At 41.3% G+C, this 22,025-nt stretch overlaps 1 protein-coding gene across 1 annotated transcript in view; it reads left to right on the top strand.

Annotated features, from left to right (window-relative positions):
- The first annotated feature begins 2,422 nt into the window (after positions 1-2,422).
- Positions 2,423-22,025, top strand: part of nf2a (neurofibromin 2a (merlin)) — a 64,596-nt gene continuing 44,993 nt past the window's right edge. The window contains exons 1-7 of the mRNA XM_038988347.1: positions 2,423-3,177; positions 4,997-5,122; positions 5,328-5,450; positions 11,605-11,688; positions 20,058-20,126; positions 20,354-20,436; positions 21,069-21,144. Of these exons, the coding sequence (XP_038844275.1) occupies positions 3,064-3,177; positions 4,997-5,122; positions 5,328-5,450; positions 11,605-11,688; positions 20,058-20,126; positions 20,354-20,436; positions 21,069-21,144 (675 nt within the window). The 5' untranslated portion in view covers positions 2,423-3,063. The remainder of the gene's footprint in view (positions 3,178-4,996; positions 5,123-5,327; positions 5,451-11,604; positions 11,689-20,057; positions 20,127-20,353; positions 20,437-21,068; positions 21,145-22,025) is intronic.

The following is a 22,025-nucleotide window of genomic DNA, read 5'->3' as shown; positions in this document are numbered from 1 at the left end:
ATTCTGTTACCTAAGACCTTCATAAACACAACCAAATTATTATTTTTGTGATAGAATATATTAAATGTATTTATTGTGAGAATGCTGACATTCAAAAGACCATCATTGGCCTGAAAGTGACTGCCCTCTTGAAGCATCTTAAAAGTCGGCGCCAACGGTAAGTTAACAATTCGGCGGTGCAAGTAGCAACACTTCAGGCTGAGGAGTAAGTTTCACACACCCCATGTGCTCATGTGCTACATTAACAAGACAGAAAAATGGTCCAATTCACGCACTTACAGTGTTTTCATAAAGTATTCATACCACTTGACATATTCCGTATTTTGTTGTGTTACTGCCTGAAATTCAAAATGTATTAAATCAATTTTTTTCTCATCCATCGACACACTATACCCCATAATGACAAAGTGAAAACATGTTTTTAGAAATGTTTACAAATTTCTTGAAAATTAAATACAGAAATATCTAATTTACATAAGTATTCACACCCCTGAGAATCACCTTTGGCAGCGATTACAGCTTTGAGTCTTTCTGGATAAGGCTCTAAGATTGCACACCTGGATTGTACAATATTTGCCCATTATTCCTTTCAAAATTCTTCAAGCTCTGTCAAATTGGTTGTTGATCATTGCTAGACAACCATTTTCAAGGATTGCCATAGATTTTCAAGCAGATTTACGTTAAAACTGTAACTTGGCCACTCAGGAACATTCACTGTCTTCTTGGTAATCAACTCCAGTGTAGATTTGGCCTGCTGAAAGGTGAATTAATCTCCTAGTGTCTGTTGGAAAGCAGATTGAACCAGATTTTCCTCTATGAGTTTGCCTGGGCTCCATTCTGTTTATTTCTTATTTTGAAAAACTACCCAGCCACTACTATGCTTGAAAATATGGAGAGTGGTACTCAGTAATGTGTTGTATTGGATTTGCCCCAAACATAACACTTTGTTTTCAGGACAAAAAGTGAATTGCTTTGCCAAATGTTTTGCAGTATTACTTTAGTGCCTTGTTGCAAACAGGATACATGTTTTTGAATATTTTATTCTGTACAAACTTCCTTCTTTTCACTCTGTCAATTTGGTTAGTATTGTGGAGTAACTGCAATGTTGTTGATCTATCCTCAGATTTCTCCTATCACAGCCTTTAAACTCTGTAACTGTTTTAAAGTCACAATTGGCCTCATGGTGAAATCCCTGAGTGGTTTCCTTCCTCTCCGGCAACTGAGTGAGGAAGGATGCCTGTATCTTTGTATTGATAGACCATCCAAAGTGTCTTTACCAATCTACCAATAGGTGCGCCCTGGTCTTTGTGGTTGAATATGGGTTTGAAATGTAATGCTCGATTGAGGGACGTTATAGATAATTGTATGTGTGGGGTACAGAGATGAGGTAGTCATTCAAAAATCATGTTACACTATTATTGCACACAGTGAGTCCATGCAACTTATTATGTGAGTTGTTGAGCACATTATTACTTGTGAAGAGTCTGAACCTTTCAGCATCGGTAATCCTCATCACTCTCCAGATACAATTACCAGGAAACAAACAAACACACACACACAAACACAAACACACACACACACACACACACACACACACACACACACACACACACACACACACACACACACACACACACACACACACACACACACACACACACACACACACACACACACACACACACGAAGACAGGAAGAGTAAGCAGAGGAAAGATAGGAAGAGTAGAGGCTTGAAAATGAACGCTCATTCCACGTGAGAGCAGACAGGCTGATTGGGAGAAACATTGTCATGTACATAAACATTTATGTTTTCGCTTTTATTAACTCATTTATTCAGCATATTCATTGGCATAACATAACGTTGCATATAGAAATTCAATTTTTAAGACAGATACATCTCCACTTCATGTAGAATTGGGTCCAGTGTACTGTACATTCAACATTTCGGGTTAAGTGCTTTTGTCTTTACCGTACTACTAATAAAATGTTTTGCAAACTGACTGAAGTGAACCCATGACTCTGTTACTGCCCATATATTGCCCACTGTTGGCCACTCAAAATACCAGTGTGATCAATGTCATTCTCATCTGTTTGTATTTTCTGACCAGAGGATGGCGCTGGATGCACAAGTTACAACCCAAAGAAGAATATTCACATTACAGTAAAGATGGTGGGTAAATGAAGATTGGTCACTCAGGTCATTAACCATTGAAAAAAATAGTAAGTTCCGGTCTACTTAACTGGGTGTATCTCCCGTAGACACCAACGCAATAGCAGCTGGGTCTGGTCTACTTAGTTCCTTGACTTACATTGACCCCCCCCCCCCCCAAAAAAACTATTGCGAGTGGGGTGTCTCGTTTTCTCTTCTATCTCTGATTTCAGCTAGATGTGTTAGGACCGCCCTCTCAATGAATGAGGAAGTTAGTTAGCTGCTAGCATAGTATGCTAATGGAGTTCTGATTATTTTTGTTATTGTAATTAAAAGGTTTCAGAAGACATATATCACCTTTCCATAAGTGCGAGGATACTTTACTTTTGGACGGAATTACTGTTTCAACGGGGAACCCGTTTTCCGAGTATGAAACAACCGAATGTATGAGTTAGCGCGTGGGTATGTTTACAAAACAGGTGAAGCTCCCCATCCGAAAGTTAGCTAGGCGATCTAGCTAGCTATATCAAGCCAATTAGCTATCCAAATAGCACAACGGGAAGTAAAATGTGTTGGATAATGCCATAGTAAATATATTTTACTAATCTAGATTTACAAATCTGGGTACAGTAAATTGCTGAAGTTGTAGATGAAGTTATAGCTAAAAAGCTAAATTAGCTTGCGAATGTTTTGGCGCAACCTTAAGGTTCCCCACGCGCAGAACTGTGATTACACTGAAGAAGATAAAGTATGTAAATTATATAAATAGTCTCTAAAAAGACTACGAATGGGAAAGCACATGATATTCTTGTTATGACGACATTGTGTTCACCTGTTGACGTCGTCACATTATACCTATACACTAGCTATAACTAACGTTATAGTCTAGCTAAATAAATTGTGGGTTTGTCAACATGGCAAGTGCCTTAGCAGCTAAAATGGGACTCAACTCATTGAGAAGAAAACAAGCCAAGAACTTCAATGTCAGGATCACCACAATGGATGCAGACATGGAATTCAGTTGTGAGGTGTGTGCTCCCTTTCTGTATGTGTCAATGTGTAGCTTGTAGCCTAGTTGCTACGAACATGAACAATGTCGTTGTCCAGCTCTTGCTTGGGGGCTCCCAAGTGGAGCAGTGGTCTAAGGCACTGCGTCTCAGTGTTTGAGGCATCACTACAGACACCCTGGTTCGAATCAAGGCTGTATCACAACCGGCCGTGATTGGGAGTCCTATAGGGCAGTGCACAATTGGCCCAGTGTCGTCTGGGTTTGGCCGGTGTAGGCCGTCATTGTAAATAGGATTTTGTTCCTAACTGACTCACCTAGTTAAATACATGTTTTTCCCTTCTATTCACTCAACAGCATGACATCACCCTGACCTTCTTGGCTATCCCTCAGACTGTGTCCCAATGGCACTCTATTCCTTATGCAGTGCATTCCTTTTGATCAGATGGGTCCTGATCAAAAGTAGCACACTCCATAAGAAATAGGGTGCCATTTGGGACACAGGAAGAATCTACAGGTGTCAGTCAGTTTAATCTGTTTCTTATTCAAACACAGATGACACTTCTGTTTTACTTTGACCCTATAGGCTACAGCATTGTTTCTCAATTCTGGACAAGCACACCTGATTCAACTTGTAAACTAATAATCAAGCCCTCATTGAGTTGAATCAGGTGAGTTTGTCTTGGTCTACAACAAAAAAGTGTGCTGTTGTGGGTACTCGAGGACTGGAGTTGGGAAACACTGGGCTACAGTAACTACATCATTTGAAACTACCTGTGTAATAGTAATAACTTAGTAATGCTAGTAATAACTTAGTAATGCATTTTACACTGTGAATACAGTGTAAAATCTGCAAGATATTTTCTTCATATTAGGCTCAAGAGGAAACAACAGTATGCAGATAGATTACCTCTGTGTTGCTCTTTTTAAGACCACTTCAATACAATTCATTAACCAAAAGAGGGTAATGAAATGTAGATGTTGTTCTCGAATCCAACTAAAGAAGAAATTATAGGCTTTAGGATAATACCTATGCAGATGTATAGAATAGGCCTAGTTTACTTTTAGTCCTTTGCCTTTCAGCCACTGTAGTGCAATTGACTAACATAACAGTCCATTTAACATTGCCTTGGGCCTTAGTCTATGTAAAGAATGCATCATAATAATAACTTGGAAAGGCCATCAGTACTTAACAAGTGAGGAAGCCTGAACACTACCACTGTTGGAAATTGGAAATAACACAGACCTGCAGAACATCAATTGCAGGTTTGCTCAGATTACTGTCTGTGCCTGGATGATAATTTTATAAATGATATGCTTGATAAATAGTAATTATTGAGTGTTTGCATTTTTAGGTGCAGAGTCTTTGAAGTACATTATTAAATTGACCTTGACTGTACTTCAGTTGTCCTTCATTTCTTTCTCATATTGAGCTGATATCCTAGGCACTTTTCTTTCTCTCTTGCTCAGCCTGAATTGGCGTACTGTTAAAGTTCTATTGGTGCATTTTAAAGTTAAACAATCTGAGATTAAAGCTTTTTAATTGAGAATGAATGTGTATCTGATATGCCTCTCTGAGCTTTGAGCTGAATGGTTATAGAAATACTTTTAGCGGCTCCCTGCTTATGAAAGATGGACTGTCTATGTCCAGCCTGAGCAAAGGCATTTGTCGCCTCTCATGACTCTCATCATGACTATTATGACTTATCTTACCCTCTGCTTTATTTCATACTGCCCTCTGCAGATGCTATTTGCTCTGTCAATCATTCACTCCACCCACATCATGAGACTATTCCCATATTTATCCTAATATCAATTCATGCTGCTATCCTGTTTTTCAGGTCAAATGGAAGGGAAAAGATCTTTTTGATCTGGTGTGCCGGGCTCTGGGACTGAGAGAGACGTGGTTCTTCGGGTTCCAGTATGATGTCAAAGACACTGTAGCCTGGATCAAGATGGACAAGAAGGTAAATCTTAGCAACAGACGGACTTGCTGAAGTAGATTGATGTGCTGGTTGGTACTCAGTGTCCCTTATATTGTTTGTGAACACTGTGAGTTGAATCGAGATGTAGTCTTCTTCACCAGCCATACATCGTCTAGGGATGTCAGGAGCCTGGCAAGAAACTGTCTGACTAATTGAGTTGTCCATGTTGTTTTGGTCTCTGTTGCAGGTTTTGGACCACGATGTGTCCAAGGAGGAACCAATCACCCTTAATTTCCTGGCCAAGTTTTACCCTGAGAACGCAGAGGAGGAGTTGGTTCAGGACATCACTCAGCATCTCTTCTTCCTACAGGTGACTATGCATGGCACGCTCATTCTTTCTCATCAACTCAATCCATATGTTTCACTGTAAAAACTCTAGGCTATTTTTTAAATTGGAGTTGGCCACCAAGAAAGTAGCTCTTGTCAGTGTAATTTTCACTGATCTTATCATTAATCGTTTTGGAGATACATTATGAAAGCCTCTCATTTTCAAAACTTTTCATCTAGGATCTTTGAACAAGTATGCATTTTCCCCTTTTGCATCGCCTCTTAAGAAAATCTGGTTTGGATTGTCAATTGATATTTATCAAGACACTGCTATAAAGTAGTGCACTAAATAAGGAATAGGGTGCCATTTGGGACAGACACTTCTTCTTCCAAGTCCTGCATGTACACTTCAAATCCAACTGACATACCTCTCAGAACATGCTGAACATGCTGATGGATTACAGATGGATTTATGTGTTGGCAATCTTTCCAGTGGCTTGCCTCACCGCACTAGCAGCTTTTAAGAATGTTTTAAATTGTTTGTCATCATCTAAGAAATACCTAGGTGAATTTTGGTCAGTTAACTGATAGAAAGCTCTCAAATGTTTCTGTGAGAATCATACAGTTATATTACAGATCTTGAAACACTATGCACAGACATTTATCTCTTTAGGCACTTTGTACATCAATGTAATAATACTCCACTTGTGCGCTCATGTACTTACTTGACCAGTGATCCCATTGAAATGGGCAATATAATACACCTGCAGCTACATTACTGTTTTCTGAAGTTATATCACAGGTCTCTTCAGGCAGACTGCCAATAGAGGGCAAACTTTCACATCTAGTTCCTTTGACTGCTATGGTTAGTGAGCACCAGAGCCAAAGCCCTCTCAGTCCAGAGCACTCTCAGTAATACACTTTCCCATTGTCCCTCTCTGATTGTATTCAGCCATGTGGAATCAATGTACTGCATTTTAACAGTGCCCTTTCTCCCCTGCCCTAATACTTTGAAGGGAATTCCTTCCCAGTACTGACACACTGGCACCCTATTCCCTATGTAGTGCACTACTTTTGACCAGAGTACTATGGGCCCTGTCAAAAGTAGTGCACTACATAGGGAATAGGATGCCATTTGGGACATGGCCCCAATTCCATTATCCCTTCACGCGAGATGAGATTTGTTACAATGGTCTCCCTGCTATCCAATTCAACTAATCGCATTTATCAATTACCAATTCGGTTTTAAAGGCCCAGTGCAGTCAAAAACATTGGTTTTCCTGTGTTTTATATATATATATCACTATGTGTTTGGAATTATACTGGTGAAATTGTGAAAATTATGATAATGCCTTGTTTGAAAAGTTTAGCATGTTTTGGTGGGATGGAGTTTTGGTCGCCCCACCGAACCTTGGTGGAGCACATGGGAGAAATGAGAGATCGGATGGCAACCCTGTGGCCCCTGGTACGGGAACACATGCTGGAGGCCCAAGCGAGGGTGTACAACAGAGGGGCACAGCGAAGGGACTTTCAGCCAGGAGACAAAGTGTTGGTGTTGGTCCCCACCTCAGAATATACGTTTTTGTCCCGATGGAATGGGCCATACGAAGTCATTGAGAAGGTGGGTGAAGTCAACTATAGGGTCAGGACAGCTGGGACGTAGGCATCTGACCCAGATTTACCATGTGAACCTGCTAAAGAAATGAAATGCACGTGATTTACTCTACTCTATTTCCCCGAAGAAGGCTACCACAGAGACCGAGCCGGCAGAGGTGACAATGGAGGAGCAGCTGAGTCAAGTCAAGAAGCAGGAGCTGAGGGAGTTGGTCGGCCGAAAACAGGATGTGTTCTCCAGTGAACCAGGACACACCGATCTGGCACAGCATCATCACCGAACCCAGGAAAAAGGTGAAGTTGAGACCCTACCGCATACCGGAAGCAAGGAGAGAGGCTGTCAGGACCGAGGTAAAAACGATGTTGGAAGCTGATATAATCGAAGAGTCGAATAGTGGGTGGTGCAGCCCCATAGTGTTGGTGCCGAAACCAGACGGCACCATTCGATTCTGTAATGATTTTAGAAAAGTAAATGAAATCTCAAAGTTCGACGCCTACCCCATGCCCCGAATTGATGAATTAATCGAACGGCTAGGGACAGCCCGATTTATCAGCACGCTCAACCTGACAAACGATTATTGGCAAATGCCCTTAGCTCCCGAGGCACGGAAGAAAACTGCTTTCGCCACCCCTGACGGACGTTCCAATATAAGAAGCTGCCCTTTGGGCTGCATGGGGCCCCGGCCACCTTCCAGAGGTTGATGGACCGGGTTCTCCGATCCCATTGGAAGTATGCGGCGGCATACATCAATGATATTGTGATCCATGGGAGTGAGTGGGAGACCCATCTAAACCAGGTGAGCGCGGTAGTGCAGGCCTTACGGAAGGCGGGGCTAACAGCAAACCCAAAGAAATGTCAGCTCGGCCTGCGGGAGGCTGAGGACCTGGAGTACACGATCGGGAGGGAATGTGTCAAACCCCAGGTGAAGAAAGTGGAGGCGATTCAGGACTGGTCCCGCCCCCTCACCAAGAAGCAGGTATGCACGTTTGTGGGGTTGACTAGTTACTACCGGAGATTTATTCCCCACTTTACCTCCCTAGCCAGCCTGACCTATCTGACTAGGAGCTGTCTGCCCGCCCAGGTGAAGTGGACCGAGGAGACAGAGAAAGCCTTCCAGAACCTAAAGGGAGCACTGTGTTCTGAACCCGTGCTGGTGACACCGGACTTCTCCAAACCACTGGTGGTTCAGACCGATGCATCCGAAACGGGTGGGTGCCATCCTATCACAGCTCCAAGAAGGTGAGGAACACCCAGTCATGTACATTAGCCGGAAACTGTTGCCACGGGAACAAAGATATTCCACAGTGGAGAAAGAAAGGCGCTAGAAACGCTGAAGTATTACTTATTGGGACGGCACTTCACCCTCGTAACGAACCATGGTTTGGATGTCACGGAATAAGGACAGTAACGCCCGGGTCACCTGCTGGTTCCTATCCTTACAGCCCTTTGCTTTCTCTGTCGTCCACAGATCAGGTGCAGCCCATGGAAATGCCGATGCCCTCTCCAGGAGGGATGCTCTAGGGAGCTGGACCGCCCCTCCCTCCCGGTCTGAGCTGAGGGGGGAGGGATGTGTGGCAGACAGCAGGGATAGGTGAGGGGAGAGGTAATTGAGGGGCGATATCTTGCAGGTCGCTGGCTCCACCCCTGAGCCTTATATGGACTTTTTGCCCCAACGAGGCGATGCTGTAGATCGTTAAGCCAGGGAGTGCTTGTGGATAAAGGAGGAAGCAGCCTGCGCAAAGGGGCAGAGTAGGAGAGAGCCAAGTGCGTTATGAAGAGTGAGAGAACTATATCTGTGTGATTACCTGTTGTGACCTGGACTGTCGGCCCAACCCCCTTGTGTACCGGACCGGATTGGCTGAGGACCCGAGTGTGAGGATTACCCCTGGAAAACGGAACGGACACAAAGAACGGCTTGTGGACTGTGAGGTGATTGGTGAATTCCCCCCTCTTCCCCAGTGTACCAAAATCCCTAATAAATTCCCCATTTGCCTTCTATTTGTGCTACTGGTGCATGTTTTGTTATTGAACTTGGTGACGTGGAAACCCCACACCCTTGAGCGTGCTACAATATTTATAAAAGTCACCTTGTCAGAAACAGAACTTCACGCCAGGGTAAGCTAGACCCTATGTGTGTTTGTAAAATCACCTATGGGAAAAATGAAAGGTGGAAAACGATTGGAACCATTTTCCTGTTTGACCGCTAGGTTTGATGGGTTTTATGACACCTCCGCTGTGGGGCTCTATTAGGCCAATATTACCAGAATGCTAATAAAATATATTGTTGACGGTATTGAAAAACTATCCCGTGGCTTTTTCCAAATACCCCGGTATATATGGTATACCGCCCAAGCCGATTTGAAATCAAATAACAAATTCGACAGATCAATGTGATATTTGGAATTGAATGAAAGCTTCTAAATTGCTTTCAACACCTCATGCGCATTGAATAGCGGTGGGGCAATGTAGCGATAGCAGCCTATATGAAGAGTTGGGGGCGTGGCTTATTAGGAGCGTGGCTTTCAGTTTGTTTGTTTTGGCCACCCGTGAGAGTGAATGTCATTCTAGTTATTGTGGTCTATTGTATTCCTTCATGTACGGGATAAACGCAGACCTTCTACATTACCTTGGAAATAATGGATGATGATTTCTAAGTTAATGTACAGAATGGAGGTGTTTATCCTGCTTATACCACAGTTGCCAAAAAAAACAATATGAAAGCACACATTTACAGGTAGAAATACTTTCCCCCCCATTGATATTACAATTTTTACAAGCAAATAAGTACTTTCTCATCTTTTGGTTGCTGGAGATGCGACCCAGTCCTTCATTCAAATAGATTGATATTTACAGACCCACTCGTTCGTTATCTGCTTTTAATGTCCATTCTAGAATGGCCTTCTAGCCAATTAGAAATGAGTATTCAATAATGCTATGGTATAGTCAAACTTAAACTTGTTCACTGCCAGTATCTATAGTGTTACAAAAGAGCCTGATAAGCTTCCTATTTTAAAGTAGCCAATCCTTGGTTATAATATTGTGGCTTCTACATGCGAAAGTCTTGTGTAAAGGAAATATTTTGAAACATTATCTCAAGTTATTGAATCAATTAAATATATTGGTTAACAGTATTGAATTGCTTGTAACACAATTGAATACTGTATATTTACATAAGTATTTCTAAATTAAAAAGTGAGTTGGGTTGTACAGTGCATTCGGAAAGTATTCAGACCCCTTCACCTTTTCCACATTTTGTTATGTTTACAGCCTTATTCTAAAATGGATTTAATGAAACATTTTCCTCATCAATCTACACACAATACCTCATAATGACCAAGTGAAAACAGGTTTTTAGAAATGTTTGCAAATGTATGAAAAATGTAAAACTGAAATAACTTATTTACATAAGTATCCAGAACCTTTGCTATGAGACTCGAAATTGAGCTCAGGTGCATCCTGTTTCCATTGATCATCCTTGATTGGAGTCCCACCTGTGGTAAATTAAATTGATTGGACATGATTTGGAAAGGCACACACCCGTCTATATAAGGTCCCACAGTTGACAGTGGATGTCAGAGCAAAAACCAAGCCATGAGGTCAAAGGAATTGTCCCTAGAGCTCCTAGACAGGATTGTGTCACGGCACAGATCTGGGGAAGGCTATCAAAAAAAATTCTGCATTATTGAAGGTCCCCAAGAACACATTGGCCTCCATCATTCTTAAATGGAAGAAGTTTGGAACCATGGACGAACCTTCCAGAAGGACAATCATCTCTGCAGCACTCCACCAATTAGGCCTTTATGGTAGAGCAGCCAGACGTCTGGATGAAACCTGGTACGATCCCTACGGTGAAGCATGGTGGTGGCAGCATCATGCTGTGGGGAGGTTTTTCAGCGGCATGGAATGGGAGACTATTCAGGATTGAGGGAAAGAGGAACGAAGCAAAGTACAAAGAGATCCTTGATGAAAATCTGCCCCAGAGCGCTCAGGACCTCAGACTGGGGCAAAGGTTCACCTTCCAATAGGACAACAAACATAAGTACACTGCCAAGACAACGCAGGAGTGGCTTCGAGACAAGTCTCTGAATATCCTTGAGTGGCCCAGCCAGAGCACGGACTTGAACCCGATCGAACATCTCTGGAGAGACTTGAAAATAGCTGTGCAGCGACGCTCCCATCCAACCTGACCGAGCTTGAGTGGATCTGCAGAGAATAATGGGAGAAACTCCCCAAATACAGGTTTGCCATGCTTGTAGCGTCATACCCAAGACGACACGAGGCTGTAATTGCTGCCAAAAGTGTTTCAACAAAGTACTGAGTTAAAGGGTCTGAATACTTATATAAATGTGATATTTCATAAAAGTGATTTATTTTTTTATACATTTGCAAAAATGTCTATAAACCTGTTTTTGCTTTGTCATTATGGGGTATTGTGTGTAGTATATTGAGGAAATGTAATGTTTTTCAATTTCAACTAATTTACTGGTAATTAGTTGAAGCAATCATTTTTTGGGTTGATCCGAAGAGTAACTTTTTTTTACACTGTAGGTCAGATTTTGTCACTCTTGTTGTTTCTATTCAGGTGAAGAATAAGATCCTGGAAGAGGAGATCTACTGCCCTCCTGAAGCCTCGGTGCTGCTGGCCTCCTATGCCGTCCAGGCCAAGGTCTGTATCACTAACTCTGTTTTCTCCTCTTACAATCAATAAACCTGTCTGTCCACAAGTCCATTCCATACACTCGTCTGTTCGTCAGTCTATCCATCCATATATCCATCTATAATTAATTGAAAGCCCTGATGAACAATACAGTGCCAAGCTCAATGACCCTCCTGACAGCAAGCCTTGGGAGTCATTTGCAAAGAAAGACTCTCCAAATGAACTTCCCCACACCATTCTGCTGAAGGTTTGCATCACTCCAAACCTGTCTGTTTCTAGATTACCCCAAAAGGGATTCTCTGTAACAACAAGTTGCAGGTCTTGACAGAGGTCCTCCAGAGAAACCACTGATTCATCTCAAAGGACTTGTTGACTGAGTACCCACGCCTCACCACCTAATGCCAATTTAGAAGCCTGGGGGTGAAAGAGGACGACCGTTGACCAAGCCTGTGTCCAAAATTGCACCAGATTCCCTTTATAGTGCAGTACTTTTGGCCATATGTCTCTGGTCAAAAGTAGTACACTATATATGGAATAGGGTGCCATTTGGAACACATCCCATCTCTTATCCACAAATCACATCAGGCCAGCTCTCCTCTCCTGTCAGATCATTTGAACTGGACATGGCAGAAACGGTAACATGCTCTCAGTGTATCAGCAGTCCACGTTGATTGTCTTTTAGTTTATCTGCTTAACTTTCTTGACTTCACATGTGTTGTGTGACACAAATTCACATTTTAGAGTGGCCTTGTATTGTCCCCAGCACAAGGTGCAATGTGTAATGATATGCCATGTAGGTCAAGATACCACTGAATGAAAAATACATGGGTTTTGGTACAGGTAAAGCTGACTAGCGCTAGCTAACGCTACCTAGCAAAAAACAAACATTGTTCAGGGATGCAAACTAGTCACCTTTCGTTTGAATCCAAAATAGTTGACCAACGTGATTTGTTTAGCTCCGATGAGAAGTTTTTTTGGGGGGGTTAGATCACTACTGGCTGTAAGCGAACGAGTGATGCACGTTTGGCGCAATACTGGCTGTATCCAGGGCTCAGCCAATCGTTTATTTAACATAATTCTGAGAAGCAGGCGACTGAGAATGAAGAGCCAACAAATTTACTAGTTGCAGCATCAGCGTGTGCTCTGTAAAGTCAGCTTGCCAGTTACAGCATCAATAATGAAGAGGCAACGTTAGGTGAGAAGCCTGACCACGGAGACGGGGGGTGAGAAGGTGATGAAGCGTACGTACTTCATGAGCTGTAACCGAAAAACGACTGACATTTGGAAATTTTGAGGTGGAGGAGAAAGTGTGGTGGAACAAGTATTAGCACAATTTAAGTATCTTGTTAGCTGGATCGAATTCCCCGTTAGCTAGCCAGAGAAATGTTGAGTAACATTAGCCAACTTATTTGATCAAATAATTGAGTTTATGGTGTGAAAATTGGCTTGCTAATAAAGTCAGACAGCTAACATTAGTAACCTAACAAATTCGCTGTAGTATTAACTGGTATACGACAACGAGGTAAAGACACTTTCAAGTTTGATATTCGCGCTTTCAAACCACTTGAGCCACAGACTCCAAATAAGTGTCATGATGTTGGAAGACATGCGCACAACATTGCACAGGTCTTATTTTTACGATTTGGATATTAATTCGCTTTCCAAAGCTAATAAACATGTGGGAAATGCATTTTGTATTAGTTTTTTTTTACATTTGAATTTCAATAGCTCCTTGGTCATGTGACCTAACGTAAACTCGTACATCGCCTTGGTCCGTACAATTGCCCTTATTTTAGCGCCCCAAAAAACGTAATACTTCCGGATCAACTGTAATGTCAATACCATTGTAAAGCACAATTTCTCCCCTTTCCAACAAAATCAATTACATGACCAAAACACTACCCGTTTCTGCATAATTCAAGCAGGCAATGAGCCCCTTCGGGTCTTTTTAAAAATGGCGTGTGGGGAAGCGAAACTAATGCGTTTTAGTGAGAAGGACAGATGTCGTGTGGGAAAATTGCTTTTTTCACTCGCTCTGTCCAACTTATCACCTTATTGCCTCTAAAATGTAAATAAAACACTATAAAGAGTTTATATAATGTGTCATTACATACCTATTTGAAGGTTTGTGTCGAATTTGAATCGGGTTTTTAGGGCGGTTTTAAAGTGATCTTAGAAGTAAACAGCGGCTTTGAGAATGATGATCGCATGCAATGATGACGAAAAAAATTACTGGGTAATTTACCCCCCGTAACTGTCCATTTCTTTTTTTATTTCTTAAAATTTTACCCCCTTCTCCCCAATTTTCGTGGTATCCAATCGCTAGTAATTACTATCTTGTCTCATCGCTACAACTCCCGTACGGGCTCGGGAGAAAGCCATGCGTCCTCCGAAGCACAACCCAACCAAGCCGCACTGCTTCTTAACACAGCGCGCCTCCAACCCGGAAGCCAGCCGCACCAATGTGTCGGAGCAAACACCGTGCACCTGGCCCCCTTGGTTAGCGCGCACTGCGCCCGGCCCGCCCTAGGAATCGCTGGAGCGCGAAGCCAGCCGCACCGACAAGGATATCCCTACCGGCCAAACCCTCCCTAACCCGGACGACGCTGGGCCAATTGTGCGTCGCCCCATGGACCTCCCGGTCGCGGCCGGCTGCGACAGAGCCTGGGCGCGAACCCAGAGACTCTGGTGGCGCAGCTAGCGCTGCGATGCAGTGCCCTAGACCACTGCGCCACCCGGGAGGCCCCATTTCTTGTTTTTAAAAGATGAGAGAAGTGCTACACCTGGTGGAGAGATTGTAAGACATAAATAGTTGCTTTATGCGTGCTGTACGTTACGACATGACACGTCAAGATGTAACGGAGGGTCAGTTTTTTTCAACTTTTCTCCAATACTATAGAGCCATTACCATGTCGATCAACTCTTGAATAGAAACCTAGTTCACACCCCCGATTTTGAAGTCAACACAGTCGCTACAGTCCCATTAGTTTTCTTTGTAGCCTCGTTTGAATGTCGCGGTTACGCACGTTTGTACGGAATTTTACGTTACTTGACTCAAACAAGGTTCAGAATGTTCACTGACTACCCTTCTATATTGCACATCCTTTAGTTGGTCCATTTTCATCTCATTTTTTTACAAACATTTTGCAAAATGTACAATTTCAATAGCTCCTTGGTCATGAGACCTAATTACTTCAAACAAGGTTCAGAATGTACACTGACTACCCTTATATATTGCACACCCTTTAGTTTGTCAATTTTCGTCTCACTTGATTTTACATCGATTTTTCAGAATTTAAACTTCAATAGCTCCTTGGTCATGTGACTTACTGGACTCAAACGAACTTCAGAATGCCCACGGACTAGCCTTATATATTGCACATTCTTGTTTGTGTACTGTAAAATCACGCAGTGTAATGTACATTTTTCATAGTTTTAAATTTGAATAGCTCCTTGGTCATGTCAATTACACACCTAAGAAGCGTGCAGTGGATATACACCCATATTGCATAACCTTTAGTCATGTATCTTCTATATTGTTGTACATTAATATTAGTTTGACAATTAGGGAGTTCAGTACCGTGTTAACCGTTTTCTTTAATATTTATCTATAATAATTAGTAGTTCTAAGTACTTATTTTGCCACAGTACTTAACAGCGGTACACAATAGGAGAGAGACAGATATCTCCTTTCATCGTTAATATCAACCATAAAGGGCAAAGTACGAGAGTCATGTTATTAATTGTCCAAAGGAGGGATGGAGAGTGAGCTAGTGAGGTAGGCTGCAGTGGGTTTGCTGGTCAATACATATACTGAACATGTAACACAGTAATGGTGGCTAGAAAATCAATTAATAACAAATTTAACAGAAATTGTAGACCTTTAATCTTTTCCAACATGTCAGACACTTTACTTCAAATAAGTACAAAACATTTCAGTGTTAACTTTCTCTTTATCCCTGGTTGATGTACATTTCAGAGCCTCTTCAGTGTGGATAGGGTATAGCATACATTTTCACAGCACTTCCAGTTTGTGTTCTTCACTCTGAACTATTGTCTTCATTCCTAGGCACAGCACATGGAACCACCGTTGGCATGCAAAACATTCAATCTAAAACAAAACAAAGAGTAAAACGTTATAAATAATATCAATTCAGTATGGCGAATTAGCCATCCATTGTGTTATCATAAAATGTCTTATATGCCGTCACTGTTGTCAAAAGATTATAAACATGTTAAATAAAGTTACTAAATCAGTCAGTCCTTGGGCCACATCCAGGTTCTTTCAGTGGCACACAAGAAGCAGCTGTTGGCTTTGTTGAACTCTGAAATCATAGGCATGAACTGAACATATGGTTGTCCCACACAACTACATAAAGTAGTTTACTTTGAATTAAATGTCATTACATACCAGACATTTTTAGTATATCCTCAGCCATTTCTTTTCGCAGTTGCTCCATGTGTTTTTGTGAAGGTTCTATATCAATTTGGGAGGGGATGTTGGGGAAGTTCTGTGCAACTTCCTTGGCCATCTACACCAAAAAATAGTTTTTGACCTAATTGTCACATCACAGCTAACCATTCATTATTGAAAATATAACTCAAACCTGCATGACAAAGACCCCACAGCTGAGTTATTTCCCTTCCTTTCCACTTTATGTCCACCCAGTCGTCTTTTCCATGGCAGGATCTTCTCATTTTGGAAGTATTCTCTTTTTTTATGGAAACATAATGGAGTTCTGATTAGTTATAGGCAAATGAATACACAGGCCAAAACACTATGCTGATTTCCTTATCACTATAATCTATTGGAGGTAATTTCCTTTATGCCCCATTCTACACACAGCCTAAATTATAGGTACTGAACCATTTCAGGAGAATAATAAAAGTAGCATATAGCATCCAACCCTATTCAGCTATGATTTTACCACTCAGAATCCAGAATGGATATGACAATGGGGCCAGCACAGGATGTAATACACCCTTACTACAATCCACTTTCTGATCTTCTTGACTTATCTGGTAAACTGCTACTGTATGTCAAGAAAAGAGCCCCAATTAGGGGATAGTGTACTCCAGTACTAAAAGGTCCGGTTTAGATGAAAAACTGTTCATAGGGGCATGAGAGACTAGTCAGTGGTAGAATTGGCACTTTATTGGCCCAAACACCCACAGATCCACAAGGTTGAGGTTACTCATGGACAGTAATTTGTATATTTTTTGTTGCATTGATGCATTGTGTCTTCTAACTGTCCAAGAATAGGATCCAAAGTGGTGACATGACCAAGGAGCTATTGAAATTTGAATGTTTACAAATTTAATGTAAAAACGTGTGAGATGAAAATGGACAAACTAAAGGGTGTGCAATGTGTAGGCCCACTGAGTGTACATTCTGAACCTTGTTTGAAGTCACTAGGTCACATGACCAAGGAGCTATTGAAATAAATACATTTAAATAAATAATTTAAAATAGTGCGAGATGTAATTTGACAAAAAAAGTGTGTGCAATGTGTGTCTATGCCATCGGGTTAGCTACAACCAGTTTTGAACGTTTTAGGAGTAATGGTTAAAGAGCTATTGAAATTTGAAAAATGTGATTTGTCACTATGTTGACGGTCCCTAACTGCTGTTGGTGGACGTAAGGAAAACAACAGGCGAATATTCGTTGAATATCCAACCTGAAACTTTCGTTACCTCGGTGTATACCTCGGTGTAGACTCCTTGCCGTTCCTCAAGTTATAACGTGTTAGTTGCTTACTGGACCCTGGCAATCTGAAATGTTAATTAGCTAACGAACCAACCACTATCTGTTAACTGATGTTTTCCCTCTACAGCATGTGGTTAATTTTCAGGATGAGATAATTAGGTTAAAATGAGGCGTTGCATGTTAAACAAGTGGATTCAGGGATCAAGTGTAGCTGCCTGGAGCTGGGCCTGGCTTAAGCTAGATGCCACTATAGAGGTGAAAGGAACATCAGACACTTTCCCTCTTTCTCACTTTTGTTGGCACATTGTAGACCTATGTCCACAGGCAGAAAATGTACAATGTAATAATTTGCAGTGTAGCCCAAAGATATTGTTTTTGTTGTGTTGAACTTGACAGTAACGTGTGTGAGGGGGATTATACTTTTTTTTACTCAGTGAACGTTATGTTTGCACACATGTAGCCTTGTGCACTTGATCAATGTCAACTATAGTGGCCACTATAATAGAGCAAAAATAGAATGCCTGTTTGTTTCATTCTATTTCTACTTTAGATGTTTTTTCCCCCCAAGTACAATATTTATGTGTGTGGTCACAAGCGTTCTATTATAAAGGCTGTCATGGCTAATTGCAAATTAGTGTATTGTTTTTTTTCTCAAGACCTAAGTGTCATTTGCAGTAAAGTCTAGGCAACAAAGAACATTGGATTGCTTTCTTTACATATTTTTTTTTAGCTGTGAGTTAGGTTCACATTAACCACTTTTTATTTTACACACAGAGACTGATCATGTAGATCATATTCTTTGTTGTCTAATTAGTTAAAGCATGCATTTCCCCCTAGCAGGGATTTCTTTTTGCATGTTTCAGTGCAAAAAACAAAAAAGTGTCACCTTTTTGGGCCCTCAGCAGTTTGCATCCCTGAAATTGTTTAATATTATAATTATTTACAAATTGATACTTGGAGTTAAAATAATATTATTTAATAATATATGAAACTACATCGATTTCCCCTCCCCCCCCCCACCCCACCCCCCACATGTGTGTGGAATGGGATGTTCTCTATGAAGAAAATGAAGGCGAAGTGAGTGGGGGAAAGACAAGTGATTCTAACTGGCATGATTTAACCTAGAGGCAGGTTGCGTTAAGGGCAATCGTACAGACTTCGATTTAAGATCTGTAGTCTGATTTCAATGACATCAGATACCACTGAACATCATAAGCAGTGGAAAGCTTAATTGACATGCAAGAGATGGAGAGAGATTGAAAGAGGGTAGACTGAAAAAGGGTTTATAGGAAGCAAAAAGGTTTGTGTATTTGTTGGTGTGTATGTGCATGCACGTGTGTGTGTGTATGTGTGTAGGCTAAAGTATCATTCTGCTAGGCAGTGCAGGATAGACTCGTGTTTGGTATTCAGTGGGGCACCTCGCTCCAGAGACATGTTGACAGGGAATTTCAAGCAACGGCTGCTTAAAAAAAAATGCAGGAAGTTGCCTGGCCAGGCATTCACTCACTGGCTGTAGGTAGAGCAGGGGTAGCAGAAGAAGAATAGAGGGAGTGGGGTAGCGAGTGGAGAGAGTGTGTGACACACCAGGCAGCCTGCAATGTAACCCCACTGTGTGAATAGAATACAATACACAGAATTGGTCTGAGATACGATTGACCGGTTATTACTAGTCTGCATTGCTGCTCTGGCAGCTGACATCGATGATTTGATAAATTTGCGAATTGTCATATAAAAGGGATTCTTGTCGATTGAATGTCTTGATTAGGTTAATGTAATTCAAGGTTTAGAATTGAAATACAGTAACAACACACCCTCCATACAACTACAACAACCAACAGTATCCAACACACTTCCAAAACTACTACTGTGTCCTTTTTCTGAATGATGATGAATTTGCCATTAACCATGATTCTCTAGTTACCAGGTAGAAACTCACATTCAGTTCCAACTGATGAAAGCTAAATGGTCAGTAGCTGTTATTTAAATGTAACCTTTATTTAACTAGGCAAGTTAGTTAAGAACAAATTCTTATTTACAATGATGGCCTACCGGGGAACTGTTCAGGGGCAGAACGACAGATTTTTACCTTGTCAGCTCGGGGATCCTATCCAGCAACCTTTCGGTTACTGGCCCAATGCTCTAACCACTAGGCTACCTGCCGTTATCATCAGGTCCCATCAGTTTCTGGTCCATACACAAATTTTAGACCCATTTCCTTTGGCCTTTTTGTACCAGTCCTGAAACTGTGTTCCTGACACACGCGCACACAGAAAAACAAACACTGCATTATAAAGGAACTACCATAGTTTTCTCTAGCCCGGGGGTGGTAATTTTCGTGTCACCACTGAAGGTATTTGACATTCCCTTCTGTCGTCCATTGTTATTCCTCTCTATCATTTGTGAACCATATCTTAATGACATTTTGTAATGTCACCATTTCCTGATGACCAGGAAGGTGTGTGTGTGTGTGCTGGAAGTAAATTAGTCTGTGCATTGATGGAAGACCTGACCCTGTTCATTTTGACCGAATCATCTCTCATCTTAATACTGTGACTTTATCACATCATAAACTTCATAAAAGGATAGAGATATTCTATCATATTATCTCTATTGGCTGTTATCCTGGCCTGACCATTACCTTTTAACTGCTTTTGCTCTCTTGACTTTGCAGTATGGAGACTATGACCCCAATGTCCACAAACTAGGCTTTCTGGCTCAAGAGGAACTCTTACCAAAGAGGGTGAGTGACTGCCATTAGTCTTTTAGCTGCAATACTAAGCACCACCGTAGTAACCTAGTAGTTTTAATTTCTGCCAGAAATGGTAAGGACATTATCAATGACGGTAATAAAGTTTTCCTTGGATTTCCTGGAACACATGTACAAAGACATGTTTTTGTTATTGTACTGCATATATTTTGCATAAAGGTTTGAGTGATTGTTGTGACTACCTATCCTCTGTTTTTTAGGTGATCAACCTTTACCAAATGACAGCAGAGATGTGGGAGGAGAGAATCACTTCTTGTTATGCTGAGCATAGAGGGAGGACAAGGTAAAGCTGCAATGTCATATACCTGTCTAGGGATAAAGTGTCTGTCTTCACTGATTCTCTATGACAGTTTTCAGTGCTTAGGAGTTTCTTCCTCCCTTGCTTAGAATTAGGCTTATTTACTCGGGCTAACACCAAAGAAGGCACACATGAAAATGCACTTGTGGATCTGCCAGCCACATCAACATCAACAGAACATCAGATAAAAGTGAAACAAGTGTCAACGTTGTGTTTTTTGTCAAAGTATGCAAATGTTGTTTCTTACTGGAGATGACCCAGAAGAAGAGTCAGATCTTAGAACCTAGAAGGAGAAAAAAGCTTTAATTTACTTTCATCACGACATTACAACGTAACTGGCTGTTTGAAGTTGCAGCAGAATTTGTTTATCTGCCTAAACCACATAGTGTGACTTCAAGTGCATTCAGGGAATTACACTCTACGTTAGTGTGAAACCCCCTGCTGATGTTGAATCAGGTGTGCTTGTGCGGGGCTACAGTAAAAATGTGTACTGTTGGGGGTACTCGAGGACTGGGTTTAGGAACCACTGCTCTATTACACGTGATGACGCATGAGTTAGAAAGAGGTCTCTCTCATTGACACATGATGTTCTGATCTCGTGTTCTCTTCTGACACAGGGAAGATGCTGAGATGGAGTACTTAAAAATAGCTCAAGACCTGGAGATGTACGGCATCAATTACTTTCCCATCAGGGTGAGCCTGAACCTTTTCTGCTTGTTTCCAATCAAAGAGAGAGGTGTTAAGCCGATACAATAAGCCTATAGAAACGTTAGAAGCGTTAAGCTCATGGAAAGGTATGATAAACATCCTGGATGATTCATCCATCAGTAAACCAATAAAAAGCTATTATCCTCAAAATGAAGAAATAAGGTGAAAGTTGAATCCTATATTAATTTGTACTTCAGGAGGTTGTAGTATAAAATATCTGGATCCTAATATAGTGAGATTGATTTAAGCTTTATAAAAGTAATCTCAGCACCGAGAACCAAATCTAACAGTCTGTCATGAGTGACTAATATGAAAAGTGACCATGGTTTACTGCAGTATTACTACTTCATCATGATGTTCTTTAAAGGGATAATCCACCCCAAACCACTCATTCCTATGATTAACAGTGTTAAATTACACTGTGGGGGAAAAAAATGTGGGGATGTTTAATTTTGTCATTATAACAAGGTTGGTAGCAACATGTGGAAATGTGTTGTAGCTCAAGTCTACTACAAAACCCACAATGCAATGCTCTATCTAGCTAGCTAGCAAACGTAGTTGCACACAATAATACCAGTCAATAATAGTATATGAAGTACACTGAACAAAAAATATAAATGTCATGAGTAAAAATAAGAGCCAGAAATGTTAAAATGTGTCTTACATTTTTTTTGCACAAATTTGTTTACATCCCAGTTAGTGAGCATTTCTCCTTTGCCAAGATAATCCATCCACCTGACAGGTGTGGCATATCAAGAAGCTGATTAAACATGCTCTTTACACAGGTGCACCTTGTGCTGGGGACAACAAAACGCCACTCTAAAAATTTGCATTTTGTCACACGCACAATGCCACAGATGTCTCAA

This window comes from Salvelinus namaycush, chromosome 1 (assembly GCF_016432855.1).
Source record: "Salvelinus namaycush isolate Seneca chromosome 1, SaNama_1.0, whole genome shotgun sequence".
NCBI classification, from domain to species: domain Eukaryota; kingdom Metazoa; phylum Chordata; class Actinopteri; order Salmoniformes; family Salmonidae; genus Salvelinus; species Salvelinus namaycush.
This window is presented reverse-complemented; position numbering and strand designations above follow the sequence as displayed.